The 15,462-nt window shown below is 45.3% G+C and overlaps 1 protein-coding gene across 3 annotated transcripts in view; it reads left to right on the forward strand.

Annotated features, from left to right (window-relative positions):
- Positions 1-326: 326 nt before the first annotated feature.
- Positions 327-15,462, forward strand: part of VAPA (VAMP associated protein A) — a 28,150-nt gene continuing 13,014 nt past the window's right edge. The window contains exon 1 of one of the 3 annotated variants that reach the window (XM_085539734.1): positions 327-416. Coding sequence is in view for 1 of the 3 variants with exons in the window: in XM_015855273.3 (XP_015710759.1) it covers positions 602-677 (76 nt within the window). In the remaining 2 variants the exon portion in view is untranslated. Of the gene's footprint in view, positions 417-582; positions 678-843; positions 1,044-15,462 lie in introns of those variants that run through there. The other 2 variants (XM_015855273.3, XM_085539733.1) reach the window with 2 other exon arrangements.

The following is a 15,462-nucleotide window of genomic DNA, read 5'->3' on the forward strand; positions in this document are numbered from 1 at the left end:
GGCGCATGCGTGTGCCCCGGTGGCGCAGTGGTAGCAATGCCGCGTTGCAACACTGGAGGCCCAGGGTTCGAATCCCCCTGTGGCGCAAGTGGTAGAAGTGCCGCTCTGCTACACAGAGGCTGGAATCCCGGGGGTTGGACTCGATGATCTCTCAGGTCCCTTCCAACCCGCACAACACTGTGATACTGTGAGATGCGCAGCGCTCCCACAGCCCGTTCCCGCAGCGTGGATCCGCTCCTTCCCGCTCGGCTCCGTCGCAGGGCGCCCGTCAGGGCCGGCGACCGGCGGTGGGGGAGCGAGCGAGCAAAGCGGGAGGGCGCATGCGCACAGCAGGCCCGGCCACTGCCGCCTCCGCCCTCGTGCCCGCGGAGTGGCGGCGTTGCCGGGGGCCGCCGGTGCGACGTGGGGAGCGAGCGGTGAGCAGCGAGCAGCGCCGGGCTAAAGAGCGGCTGCACCCGCCGCAAGGCGTAGGGAAAAGCGCTACCGCCGCCCGGGCTCCCCGTCCCGCCCCTCGTTCTCTTCCTCCTCCTCCTTCTCCTCCTCCTCCCCCTCCCCCTCCCACCCTCCCCCTCTCCTCCTCCCGCCGTAGCGAACGAGCGAGATGGCGGCCGCCGGGGCTCTGGCGAAGCACGAGCAGATTCTGGTGCTCGATCCGCCCACCGACCTTAAATTCAAAGGTGAGGGGCAGCGGGGCGCCGGGCGGCCGGGGCGGGGGGGTGTCCCGCTTCCCTCGGCCGTCGCGAGGAGCCTCACCCCGTTCCGCGGGGCCGGGCCCTGCCCGCTCGGGTCCCTCGAGGAGGCCGCCGGCGCCGGGGTGGGGGCGGCGGGGTGGGGGGTGCCGCCGAGGCGGGGAGCGGGCTCGGCCGCCGCCATCTTGCGATCCCGCGGCGGCTCCGGCGCGTCCGCGGCCCCGGCAGCGCCGCGGCCCGGCCCCCGGCGGGCACCGCGCCCGGTCTGCCCGCACAGCGGCTCCGGCCGCCCCCTGCCATGAGTGCCTACACGGGCAGCCCTGCTGTCAGCTCCGCCGGCGCTGTCCGCTGCAGGTAGGGCCGGGAGGGAGGTCCCCGGGCTGAGGTGTTTTCGGGCATGTCACGTTTGTCGGGTGCGCCGCTGTCAGAAGGGGCTGCGGTCGGCGCTGTTGGTGTGTGGGGTGTTATCCCCTCCTCACCAATCACTCCCTTCCCACAGCTGGGATAGCTGTGGCTCCTGCAGAGTGATTCTGGAAAGGTGTGTGTGTTAAGAAGAGCCAAATGCAACGGCAAAGCAAACGTGCTGGAATGAGGAGATGTTGCTCATATGCTTAGCTTACATCTTTTGTAGCTGGTGTCAACACTCATACTTGCATAATCCTGTAAGTGTTGGTGTTTGGTTTTTATTAGGCTCGTTTTTCATTGTTTAAGGGGGAATCGAGCATCCTGCCCTGTCCATTTAAAGAGCCGAACAATCAGAGCAGGTTGATGGTCATATCAAAGACAAACACTATTTCCCCCAGATACTTTTGTCTGGTCCTGGCAATAAGACTGAAGTCTGCTTCATCAAAGGGGCTTTTCTCAAGCTTCATCTGTTTTGGAGAGCCATCAAATCACTTAAAACAGAAAAAAAGGAAGAATTCTGTCGTGTCACGCATCTTAACTTCCTAATAGCTGCAGTTTTGAAATTGCACATCCAAAGGTACAACCAAAACCACAGTGGGAGCTTATGTATTGTGTTAGAATATCTGCACCTGGGTTTCAATGCGCTGCACTCTTGCAGGAGCAGGTTGAAGCTCCTGCATCTTGCGTTGTCTTCAAGCTGGAAGCAAGCTGTGTTTGTGTGGTTTGAAACGGTGTTGGTGACAGTGAATACAGCGAGTACTAGACGTAGAAATTGTCAGGATGAAGCTATTGTCAGACAGTGCTTGGTGCTGTCATGCGTTTACAAAACGCGTTTATTAGGCACGAAGTTTGGTTTCAGGCTCATGCACATGGTAGGAAAATGTTGAGCAGATTGAGCGAACCCGAAGTCTGAAGTGTAATGGAACTGCAGTGGGACACCATGGCAAGCGCTCTCTAATACTGTATTATTACTGTAATACGCTACAGCAACACCTACCTATTTAAAGAGCAGCTGGTGCTTTCACAGAATCACAGAATTGTAGGGGTTGGAAGGGACCTCTAGAGATCATCAAGTCCAACCCCCCTGCCAAAGCAGGCTCCCTACACCACGTCACACAGGTAAATATTTTCCACCTGCTTATTGTTCTGAGGTCTTCAGAAAGGTCTGTGGGCCACAGGCAGTCATTCAGTTCTGAAGTGTTGCATGGAAGAGTTCACTATTGGCTGAAGAGAACAGCAAGTATTATCTTTTGAAACATAATTGGTTACTAAGAGAGTGCATGACTCAGAGTTTCTCAGCGTAACTTAGATGTAGGAAAATCATATGATCTCCTTTTTTTTTTCCAGTGTAGTTGGTTATTCAGAATTGTTTACTGGGATGGTTGTCCAATATTGGTATTATCGTCCTAATACTGTTGATGTCCAGCCATCAGAACAGAACAAATAGCTCCATAGGTTTTCTTGCCTCATACAGTGACTTGTAGAGAATTTGCCAACCTTTAGGGTAGCAGTGAAATGTGTTAAAGTGCCCTTTTGCAAACAAGGACTTAAATTAAAGGGTTGGTAGAACTTATGTGAGGAACACTTGACAGCACTTAAAATTCATCAGCACTGTCTGATGAAGCTGTTGTTGGCTCATAGAGAAACTACGTGCTGAATTTGATTCCGCACCTTTCAAAAGGAGCCTATAAACTTGTCTCATCGTGGTTAACACGCTGTGTTTGCTTTGGTGTCAGAAAGATTAGAATCCCATTCTTGTAGTACCTGGCATTCCTAGGAATCCACTGATAGCGCGTTGGTGTTGGGCGATTCCCTCTGCTGCTGTGATAGCTGTGTTTCTTTGGGTTGTGGGGCCATCGGGGATGCCTAAGGGGAACCACAAGGCAAATAAATGTATTTTGGAGTGTTGTGCAAATGTGTCAAGAGGAACAGAATTGTCTGTAGGTCTCGTTTAAGGAAGATTATCATCATTTGGAATTGGTTCCTTGTGAGTAAATACCTTGTTTTTTTAGATCTATTTTAGCTGCTGAACAGTCATGTAGTGGGATGACGACGCTTGAAGTTTTCAAGTCCAAACTTTCTAGTTTTGTGATGGAAACTCAGCTGGTCTTCCTGAAATCAAAAGAGACAGTGATGTAATTGCAAGTTAACTCACATTTAGGTTGTTCTTAGAAAATGGTTCTTTTAAGAAAAAACATACTCCAGATCTTTACCCAGACATAAGACCTGCTTTTGCGACATAGAATCATAGAATTAGCCTGGTTGGAAAAGACCTTGAAGATCATCATGTCCAACCGCAGCCTAACCAGAACCCTAACTCTAAAAAACCTACACTAAATCATATCCCTGAGCACCACATCCAAATGGCTCTTAAACACAACCAGGGATGGCGATTCAACCACCTCCCTGGGAGCCTATTCCAGTGCCTAACTACCCTTTCTGTAAAGAAGTACTTCCTAATATCCAACCTAAACTTGCCCTGGTGCAACTTGAGGTCATTTCCCCTCGTCCTGCCCCACTCTCACTGTAAGCACCTTTCAGGTACTGGAAGAGGGCGATAAGGTTTCCCCTCAGCCTCCTTTTCCCCAGACTAAACAGCCCCAGCTCCCTCAGCCTCTCCTCATAGGGTTGATTCTCCAAGCCCTTCATGAGCCTCGTTGCCCTTCTCTGGACCTGCTCCAGTACCTCCATGTCTTTCCTGTGCTGAGGTGCCCAAAACTGAACACAGTACTCGAGGTGAGGCCTCTAACATGTAGTTGAAAATCAAGACTTGCTGTTTTGATGAGCCTTGGAAGATCAGCAGGCAGTATTCAGAGCTTTGTATTTCATGTGCTTCAGAGATGCCTGACGAGCAGTTCTGTCAGATGCTATAAGGATTTATGAATAGTCTACATAGACATCCTTTATGGAAGTTGTTGCTTGCAAGCATGTGAAATCCAGCTATGCCACCTTTGTAAATGTCTCAAAAGAGAGACAAACATTTCCATTTCTTCTTGTTTTATCGAGGCCAGAAATAAATTGGCAAGTAAGCAGCCTAAAATCAACTTCTGTGAATGTCACCACGCACTAAAATACTCACTTCTGTGGTTTGAGTTACTGGAAGAGATCTGTATGATGCTTAATTTCCCATTACTAATCTGATTCATACTCTAGGATCGTTAGCGTATTAAAATCGCCTATCAGATGGCATATATTCAAACAGCTCTTTCCAGGTAAGGCAAACAGCACTTCTCTTGGATATCGTAGCTCCATCTGTAATGCAGGTTTCCCTTTAAATAACACAAAACTAATACTGCTGATCATTTTGTAATCATTACCCTGCTATTGGTAACAGTGAAAGCCAGAGTGTGTGTGCTGCTGCGAATCACGAAGGTGGAACTGAAAGGTAAAAATAGCTCTATGTTAAATCTATCTCCTGTCCTCAAGGATCTGCTGTCAGAATTGGCCCAGGGTGTCTTTGGAGTGCAGGATTTGAACTCCTTAACTGCGATCTTGCTGCCTTATTTGTGTGTGTCTGGATCAGGTCACATTTTAAGCCTATTTTCACTCTATCCAAAGGACTGGTGCATTTGTGACGTCCCTGCTTTCTAAGATAGCTTTAGTTAAAAAGAAAAGGTTTCTGGTGTCTTCATTCCAGAATATTTTTGGAGCTAAACAGTGAGACAGAATGAATATTCACTGTGTGGTATCTGACTTTGCTTTTAAATCCAAAAAGATTTCCTGGCATTATTTAATCATCTTGTATGTCTCCCCATTGTTTTCTGACTCAAATGCAATATCTGTTAGTATTTTGTTTTTTCAAGTTGAGCATAAACGAAACAAAAGGCACCGAGTGATTAGTGGGAATGTGCTGAGGAAGAGAAAGGAAGAGATTTTACCAGTAGTTGCTTCAGAGGTGGTTCATGTTTAGGTTTCTACTGCAGTGTTCAGACCGTCTTTCAGGCTGCCCGATGAGCAGGGTTTGTGCTGATCCAGGTGAGGCCACGTTCACTGTAGGTGTTGGATGAAATTCAGTATTGGAAGAAGAATGCTGAAGTACAAATTGGGATGTTCTGTCCTTCCCCTGCAGTTTGTAGGACTCCATATTGCATCTTCAGTGAAGTGAGAGCCACTAGACGGGCATGACTGGCTTATACTTGTAGTGCAGCCATCAGTATAAACCTTTCACCATTACATTGTCATTGTATGAAGTGCCCACTCGTTCTGCTTGCTGATAGCTCAAGTAAGTGTTCTACATCACTATAGTATGTCAGTATTACAAAAACACTGTACTGTATCTGAGTGTTGTACCATTGCTTAAGGCCTAGTTAAAGAATAGAATGTTACCTTGAACAGGAACAGGTGTTTTATGCATTGGTTAATAGAGCTGAATATATAGAATCATAGAATCGCCAAGGTAGGAAAAGGCCTAAAAGATCATCCAGTCCAGCGGTTCACCTATTACTAATAGCTCCCACTAAACCATGTCCCTCAACACAACATCCAGTCTTTTCTTGAACACCCTCAGGGTCGGTGACTCCACCACCTCCCTGGGCAGTGCATTCCACTGCCTCACCACCCTTTCTGAGAAGTAATATTTCCTAATGTCCAGCCTGAATCTCCCCTGCCACAGCTTGAAACCATTCTCTCTGGTCCTATCACTAATGGCACGAGAGAAGAGGCCAACCCCCAGCTCACCACAACCTCCCTTCAGGAAGTTATAGAGAGCAATAAGGTCTCCCCTGAGCCTCCCCTTCTCCAGGTTGAACATTCCCAGCTCCCTCAGCCTCTCCTCATAAGGCCTGTGCTCCAGACCCCTCACCAGCTTTGTTGCCCTCCTCTGAACACGTTCCAGGGCCTCAATGTCTTTCTTGAAGTGAGGGGCCCAAAACTGGACGCAGTACTCGAGGTCCGGCCTCACCAGAGCTGAGTACAGGGGAAATAAAGTGCACCAACTCTATGCTGTGATGTTGTGAGTTGCTCCTGCTTTGTCTTGTCTGTGGTTTGTGAGTGTGTTCTACTTTCTGACCAAGTTTGTCTCTGGAATTAGTCTGTCATGCAGGTCTTTATTACGTACTTAGCTTACAAGCCATTAATTCGAGTTGGAAAAGCCTTCCAGAGAGAACTTAATGTACGTAGGATGGGAAAAAAATGACTGAATAATGAGATAAGTGTTGTATTTCCCACTGTAACGTAAAGTTGTAAGGCTTTTGTTGTCAGATGAGCCAAATAGGTCTATATAAGCTAATTGCTCAAAAAACCCAAAGCAGTAAAATGACTAATAAGGTAATTTATGATGAAGTATTGTTGAAAATAAAAATGCAGAAGCACAAGTTAGAACCCCAGTCACTTTATTTTCCTTTGAGTAGTAAGATTTTATCTGATGCTTAGCGATCCTGGCCTCTTGCCCTTCAGTATGTTGTTGAATAGTGTCGATGTATTTAATTGCCTTGAAAATTATTGAGCAATGCAGATGCCGTGTTATGGTTTTAAGGTATTTAGAGACATGTGGTTATGTGAATTAAAATAAATATTTTTGATTTTTTCTATAAGGAAAAAGTCTTGATAGCTCAGATACTTTGCTAAAGATAACCCTGCTGTAGGACTTCAGGTACTTGCTTTTTAATAACAAAAAGAAGGAAGAACAGGAGAAACAGTGGCCTGCCTGAATATTGAAGCAATAGTCACTTCGGGCACTCCCGTGTTTCTCAAAATGTGGTTTCACTTGCAGTAATGTTTATTTTAACACTTGGGTGCTTGCGTAGATCCTACCTAAATAGTATGCAGAGCCTTGGAGGAAAGAATAATTAAAGGCTTGAGGGTAAATGGAACATGGAACAAAAAGTGCCCTGGGTATAGAGTCAGTGTGGTGTATGACCCCCTCTCTGCTCTCTGCCTCTCCTTTGGTCTGTTCTGTGTGCCCCCTCTCCAGATAAAAACTGACCTGACTGTTGGATTTAGACTTGTTCAGTGACTTCATACAGAGGTATCTGCAAAACCAGTCCCTGTGGGTGAAGCAGCTTAGTGGGTAAGCATTAAGGTGGAGAAGGAACAGGCTAGAAAATCAATCACAGGGCAACTGTTGAACTCTTAGAAATATCTTTATAAAGCTTCAAAGGATGGATTCTTTCATGTTTGAACTTGGCTTAGTATCTTCACAGAATCGCAGAATTGTAGGGGTTGGAAGGGACCTCTAGAGATCATCGAGTCCAACCCCCCTGCCAAAGCAGGCTCCCTACACCACGTCACACAGGTAGGCGTCCAGGCGGGTCTTGAATATCTCCAGAGAAGGAGACTCCACCACCTCCCTGGGCAGCCTGTTCCAGTGCTCCGTCACCCTCACTGTAAAGAAGTTCTTCTGCACATTCATGCAGAACTTCCTATGCTGTAGTTTCATCCCATTACCCCTAGTCCTGTCCCCACACACTACTGAAAAGAGACCAGCCTCACCTCTATGGCTCCCACACCTCAGGTATTTATAAACCTGGAATCTTCAGTATATTGCCTTGTGACCTTGGTGTGAATGGGATTGTGCTTGTGGAACTTGCTGGTGTTGTGAGGTTAGGGCATAGGATGAATGATAAAATTGTGCCTTTGGTGTGTGCCACTAATAGCGCTGATGCTTTGATGCTTTCTTGTTTTAGTTGGAAGTGATGAAGGAATAAGACTAGATACTAATACTTAGTTATAGGCTTATTATGTACATGACAGGTCACCTATCTGGGGCTGGTAGAAGGGAAAAGTTACTAATGTCAACAAAATAGAATAGCATGGCTTGTTTGTCTTAGCAAAATGATGACTGAAAGGGGATCTGATTCCTATCTGTAACAAAGTAGGCACTGGGGGAGTGGCTATATGGGCTGAAGCATAGGATTGGTACAAAAATGAATTGGCATTAAGTGGCTATGAGTGCGTTTAGGTCATTAGAAACAATCTGAATTTCAAATCTGAATGTGTCAGTCTGAACTAACTTGCTAAAAGGAGTGATGTTGTAGTTGGAATAGATGACCATTACAGGTCCCTTCCAACTCAAATGAATCTGTGATTCTGTATGCAGCATAGAGATGTGTTCAGTGTTTTTTTTTTTCTTCTTATAAAGAAGAGATGTTTGGAAGATAAGAAGTTGTACACATAGGAGTAACTGATGCAGATGCCAAGTAAAGGCAGTTATTAGAATTCATAGGACTGAATTGAAAATGGCTGCTAAGCCTTGTAGGCCCAGTGAAAAGAAAAACGGTTTGGGTTTTCATTTCAGATGTGAACGAGACATTTGGTCACTTCCCTGTTAGGAAACGAAGGCTGTTAGGGCTCACATTAGAGCTAACTGCTTTTGGGGAAGTAAGCTGCCTCCTGGAGAGAGCGGTTGCATTAGCTCAGCTTACTTCTGAGAAGGGAAAGCAGTGAGGGAATGGAGCTCGTGATCCTGTTGGAGAGGGAGTGGTGACCAAGCAAGCTGCAAAGCAGATGTTTGTTTTCCAGATTAACTGTGGGATGTGCCATACTCAGCTTCCAGAGGTCTGAGAGCTGGAGTCCTGTGCTTCTAGAGGTGCTGCATCTGTCCCTAGGAGATCACAGAATCACAGAATGACCCGGGTTGGAAGGGACCTCAAGGATCATGTAGTTCCAACCCCCCTGCCTGGCAGGGCCACCAAACATACACATTTACTAGATCAGGTTGCCCAGGGCCCCGTCCAACCTGGTCTTGAACACCTCCAAGGACGGGGCATCCACAACCTCCCTGGGCAGCCTGTTCCAGGGCCTAACCACTCTCCTAGTGAAGAACTTCCCCCTAACATCCAACCTAAATCTTCCCTCTTTCAACTCAAAACCATTTCCCCGTGTCCTGCTATTGTCAGCCCTTTCGAAGAGTTTACCTCCCCTCCTGGGTGTAAGTTCCCTTCAGGTATTGAAAGGCTGCAATGAGGTCACCCTGCAACCTTCTCTTCTCTGGGCTGAACAAACCCAACTCCCTCAGCCTGTCCTCATAGGGGGGGTGCTCCAGCCCCCTGATCATCTTTGTGGCCCTCCTCTGGACCCTTTCCAAAATCTCTATGTCTTTTAATTAAGATATTAGTGCCTGATACATAAGCCTGTTTAGGTGGGGCTCTGTGTGCCAGTTGCAGGAGTTAGATGTCGTTAGCATGAAATTAAAGTTACGTTGTGTTCTGCTCACAAAGGAGTCAAGATGCTTCTGACAGGCTCTCTTGGTGATACCAGGCAAAGTATTTGCAGGTAGGTCAATAGTTACGTACAGAATGAAAAGCTGAACTCACCCAGCTGGCGGAGGGGCTCTCTGGCCATACAGCACTCCCTCTAAGGAAGCAGCCAAGGCCAAAGAGATGCTCCCCCTTTAGTGGCTGCCTTTATATGAACCCAACATGGCTCTGTCCTGTACCCACCCTTTCTGGCCTTTCTTCTCCCAGGGCTAGCCACACTCTTTCACCAGGAGCTCTGTCACCAGCTCAAGCCCTGACCTAACAATTCCCATACTCTTTGTTTAGGCTCTTGGGATGCCGCTTGCAAGGAAACCGGTGAAAGTCAGAAGGGTTCTGGTGTTTTGTTCAATGTTTGACCTCTGATATCCAGTTCTTTTGGACACGTGCTGGAAGAAGCACGCAGCTTTAGGTCAGGCCTTCAAGGAAATGAGTCTTTGCACAGAATGCTGCATGCTATTGCAGCTGTCAGCTGAGGTAATTAGGCAAGTTCTGATTACCGCTTTATAGCTTGGAGAATATCTGGAATGTTGCAGTTCAGATCAGACAGGTGCAGCCAATTGGAAGTTTTATGGCTGATCTGCTGTATTCTTGAATATTTTAATCAGCAGATCTGGGCTTTTCAGCATCACTGAGACCTGTTATAAACTATAGGAGCTTAAAATATAGAAAAAAAGTATATAAGAAAAAGACAGGAGGAAGTTACTTATTTAACTAGTTCTGTTGTTCAAATCTAATATTATTCTTTGAAGTCTAAGAGCCTGTAATTACCAAATTAAAGTTATTCTGCCTCCTGCAAGAGAACAGTTGCACCAGCAGGAAGAGTTTGTATCGTAGCTCTTACACCATATTAACCACTTACTCAGGATGTACTGAAGGAACAGTATCTGTTCTCAGTACTCAGTATGTGCTGCTGACAATAGCAGGACACGGGGAAATGGATTTAAGTTGAAAGAGGGAAGATTTAGGTTGGATGTTAGGGGGAAGTTCTTCACTAGGAGAGTGGTTAGGCCCTGGAACAGGCTGCCCAGGGAGGTTGTGGATGCCCCGTCCTTGGAGGTGTTCAAGACCAGGTTGGACGGGGCCCTGGGCAACCTGATCTAGTAAATGTGTATGTTTGGTGGCCCTGCCAGGCAGGGGGGTTGGAACTACATGATCCTTGAGGTCCCTTCCAACCCGGGTCATTCTGTGATTCTGTGTGAATGCTTATTTGTATTTCTGGTTGTTAAGGACTTTGGGCATCGTTTGCTGTCTAATATACTCAAGGTGATCAGTAGTAAAATATTTCTACTGCTGTTGTTTCAGCAGAGAGGGTGCTTTAGGATGAATAATGCTGTGTTGTTAAATTCTTAAGCTTTTATCCTAGTAGAATTACGAGCCACCAATTTTAGTATGCTTAGAGTATATTAGGCAAGATATCAGGATAACCAGAGATCTAAATTCCAAGCAGAGAATTCACAATAATGGAGGGTTAAGATGAACTTCCTTTTATCACTGGTAACATGACGTTCCTTTAGTAACCGTGCTCTTTAAATAGGAAAAATGTCAAAGAATAGCCATGTCAGCGTTAGATTTGGGGCTTAAACTAAATAATAGCATTAATATCTTTAGATGAAGTTATTGCACGTTCTGCTGTGTTATTATTAGTGCTTGTTGTTGAAACTAAAGAAATCTTTGTCCATATTTAACCTCAGGACAATCTCCTGTTAGTCTGTATTTTACCCAGCATATAAAGTAGATAATGTTCTGTTTATCAGAATTCATGGAAATCATCTGTGGCTGCACTTTACCCTTGAGACAGATGCTTATTGTGTTTTTCCTGTAGTTCTTGGCCACTAACATGCCAGGAGCAAGCTGGAGTAAATATGAAATTCTGAGCACAGAATGACCTGTGTTGGAAGGGACCTCAAGGATCATGTAGTTCCAACCCCCCTGCCTGGCAGGGCCACCAAACATACACATTTACTAGATCAGGTTGCCCAGGGCCCCGTCCAACCTGGTCTTGAACACCTCCAAGGACGGGGCATCCACAACCTCCCTGGGCAGCCTGTTCCAGGGCCTAATCCAGAGAGAAAATATAAAGGAAAAAAAAAGTTTGTTTTGTCTGGCTGGAAATGCTGCTGTACTGTATTCTTCTCTTTTCTGCATTGGACGAGAGTCAAAAGGTTTCAGTTCTCATTTCTCTTAGGCCAGCCCTCAGTAAAAGCATGCAAGTGAGCATCTGTACAAGCACCGCTCTCAAGTCATATTGCTGCCAATGGGATGTCCTTGTCTCTTTGAGGAAAAACGAACCCTTTTAGGATTAAAAATGGGCGTTGTCTCAGCTTTTGGTAAGAAAAGTGTTTGGTGAATAGGCTGTCAGCGTGGATACTGACAGTGTGTCATTGTGAGCAGCGTGGATAAAAATGTGTTTCCCATGATAATCAGTGCTAGCCTAGAGCAAGCCTTCTGGAGCTGTGCTTGTTAAGGCCTATTAGATTTCTTGTTACAATTTTTTTTTTGCATGGTGACATCTATGTGCAAATTGATGACAAAATTAAGAGCTATTTCTCAAGTGCTAGGATGGGATGAGAAGAGAGATTCTGCATCATTGCTCTAATATATGGATATATACCTGAGAGCAATGGCTGGAACAGGCTGCCCAGGGAAGTGGTGGATATTCAAGACCCGCCTGGACGCCTACCTGTGTGACGTGGTGTAGGGAGCCTGCTTTGGAGGGGGGGGGGGTGGACTCAATGATCTCTAGAGGTCCCTTCCAACCCCTACAATTCTGTGATTCTGTGACTATTTGTGGATGTTAATCTTGCAACTTCGCCTACTGATTATTCCCAATCATTTGGACTTACGATGTTGAAGCATCAGGTCATGAAGTATAAGCTGTTGTGCTTTGTAAACCATGACTATTTTTAACATTGGTCATCTATGGCAGCTGGAGTTTTTCTTTGAGTTTATAGGATATTCATGTCATCACATTTTTGATATTTCATGAGAAAGGTGAGCAGTATTCATTGGCAGTGGATGTTATGGATTCTGTTTAGATTCTTTTTGACAAAGATTTGAATATGAGGAATATGAGTGGCTTCAAACCGGTTGATAGAAGTAAGATTCCTCTTGTTCTTTTTTTATTTGTACCAACTGTGTCACCTATTTTAGTATTATAAAATTAAATTCATAGCAATTAAGTGCTTCAAATCCTGTCTGTATTTTAAGATCCGCGAGGTTATGTATTAGTTAGGGTTGTTTGAATCACTGCTAAACACCGGTCTTCCAAATGTAGACATCTTACCTTTGTTTTTTTCAGTAGATTGATGTTTGCTTGCTAATAACATGCAGGTTGCAACTTAATTCTGGCAGTTTGTTTTTCTTTGTTTTAAATTAATAAGTGTACTTCCGTAGTATGAGGTGAAACAGAACTATTTCTAAGGGCTTTTAAAAATAGTTGGATAAACTCAAGAGGCAAAATCTGAAGGTAATCAGGGCAGCACTATTCTTGGTAGGGTACACGGAGAGAAAGCTGGAGTCTCTGGCTGAAAGAAGCTTGTAGAATGAATTTCAGGCCCTTTGTGAAATAGCTGGTTTTTAACTGTGCTACCTATTTCAATCAGTATTCATATTCAGGAAGACAACTGATGTATCACAGCGGCTGTTTCCTACTGCTTAAAAAGAAAATAAATGAGTTAATGTGTACATTGCTGATAAAAGGGAAATATGTGCCTACTGCTGAAGGAGATGTTGGACTTGATTAGATAGGACATGTAGAAGGCTTAACAGTACTTAACACCTTCTTTGCCTCAGTCTTCATTAGTAACTTCTGGAATCCCATGTCCCAGAAGCCAAGGAGAAAGTCTGGAACAAGGAAGAAGCATCCATGGTTGTTGAAGGTCAGGTCAGGCAGTACTTAAGCGAACTGGACATACTGAAGTCCGTGGGCCCAGATGGAATGTACCCATGCATGAGTGCTGAGGGAGTTGGTGGGGCATTACTGTAAGGCCACTCTTTATAATCTTTAATTGAGGTGGTGACTGAGAGAAGTGCTGGATGACTGGAGGAAAGCAAATGGCACTCCTGTTTCAAGAAGGAGGACCCAGGGACTGCAGGCTAGTCAGCTTCACCTTGATCTCTGAGAGGGTGATAGAACACCTAATCCTAGAAAGTATTGCTAGGCATGTGAAGGGCAAGGGAGTCATCCCGAGTAGTCAGTGTGGATTCTCCATGGGGAGACCAATTTGATGAGCTTCTCTGATGAAGTGGCTGGCCTGGTAGATGAGGAGAGAACAGTAGATGCTTTCTGCCTGGACATTCATTGAGGATTTTGACACACTTTTCATGTGATCCTTATAGAAAAACTGTTGATGAATGAATCTGGACGAGCAGACTGGGAGGTGGATAAGAAGGAGGCTGAGTGAGTGTCTGGACCCAGAGATTAGTGGTCAGTGGTGCAAAGACTTGCTGGAGGAGAGTAACTCATGGTGTACCACAGGGGTCAGTAGTGTGTTTCATCCCATTTAACCACATTATTAACGATCTGGATCATAGAGCAGGGTGCGTCTTCTGTAAGTTTGCAGATGACACAAAACTCTCAGGAGTAGATAGACCAGGGAATAGTGCTGCCATCCAGTGGGACCTGGTCATGCTGGAGAAATGGACTAACAGGAATCTCACAGGGTTCAATGAGAGGAAATACTGAGTTGCACAGCTTTGTGGGATTGGAGCTGGGTGTCCTGGTGGACAGCAAGTTGAATGGGAGTCTTCAGTGTTCTCTTGCCGCAAAGACTAGTGGTGTACCAGGATGCATCAGGAAAAGTATTGACTTTAGCTCCTGTCTCTTGCATTAGTACTGAAGACATTAAGTGCAGTAAATTATTTTTCTTTGCCTGCCCAACCTGACTTTATTATATGCAAAACAAAGAGATTCCTTGAAGTCTTCTGTGTATATTGAGCGCTCCCAGATACTGAAATGCAATGAAGCAGTTATGGAAAAACTCCATCCCACTTAGAGCACATAGTAGAAATAATTTTTGAACTTATTACTGCAACTTACCCACTTTTAAGGAGCTTAGAACCTTTCTGCTGTTCCATGTACCTTCTTATGTATACTTGTATTTTTTTGGACATGTCATAATTTTCTCCCTTATGTTTGACTTGTTTGGACAGAAGGGGGGGCTGGGTGCTCAGAAAACCTGAATTTAAAGAGCAAATATGACAACACTGATCCCAAAAGACCTTTGTACAGATCCTAATTCTCCAGTAATACATCATCTTTAGGTTCTACTGCAGTGTAACTAGCAAGGTTGTGGCAAGCCAGGAAACTTGGGACTGCATTTCAGCAGTGGAAGCTGGCTCTGCAGAATCTGTGTCATTTCTTCCCTCTTGCTACTTGCTGTAGTCCAAGATATGTGGTTGCCAGAGGCAACCTCGGCATTAATGTTGCTGCGGCTGCACAGTTAGGATTGCTGGAATGGAAATTCAGTGTATCATGTTTTTGGAGATCTCTGGTTTCTCAGAGTGTAGGCAGTGTCAGTCATTCCTTTCTGAGGCCATTTGAAGTCGAAAAGGCAGAAAAAACCTTGGCATGGGTTGTCACTGCACCTTTCACAACAGTTGGAATAACCTGGCACTCTCAGAGTTTTTATTCTGGAAAGATGCTGTAACTGGTATCTTGGCTCCACACTGCCAAATGGGTTTTTTTAACTCCCTGTTCCCTTTGAAATAACTCTGATTCCCAGGAGCTGTTAGATTGAAATCACAGGTTTAAAAAGCATCGCTGTCTTGTCACTGTACATCACAGTTATATCAGTGTATATTGAAAATCTTGTTCTGGAAATCCTAGTTGCAGATCCCACAGTCTATCATTTTAACGTTTCCAGTTCTTCTCCCTTCCATTCTCTTGCTTTTCTCAAGGGGCTGTCATGATTTAAGCTCTTGTGCTTGGGCTGCTAGTATCAACCAATTACTTGTTCTCGTGTTCCCAGTGTTAGCGGTATGTCTGTCTGATTGGAAACTCCTGAATCCTCTTCTGCTGTTGCGTGGTTTCTTATTTGTAGGATATGCCATTCTGATTTAGAATATGATGTTCCTCAGAATGTTAATAGATTTTTTTTCTGACTATCCATCCTTGTGTCAGGAAGGTCTACACCTACACCTCTGCTTAAGGTCAGTACTGGCACTAAACTAAA

The sequence above is a fragment of the Coturnix japonica genome, chromosome 2, assembly GCF_054131305.1.
Source record: "Coturnix japonica strain WE chromosome 2, WE-NBRP24, whole genome shotgun sequence".
Classification (NCBI taxonomy): domain Eukaryota; kingdom Metazoa; phylum Chordata; class Aves; order Galliformes; family Phasianidae; genus Coturnix; species Coturnix japonica.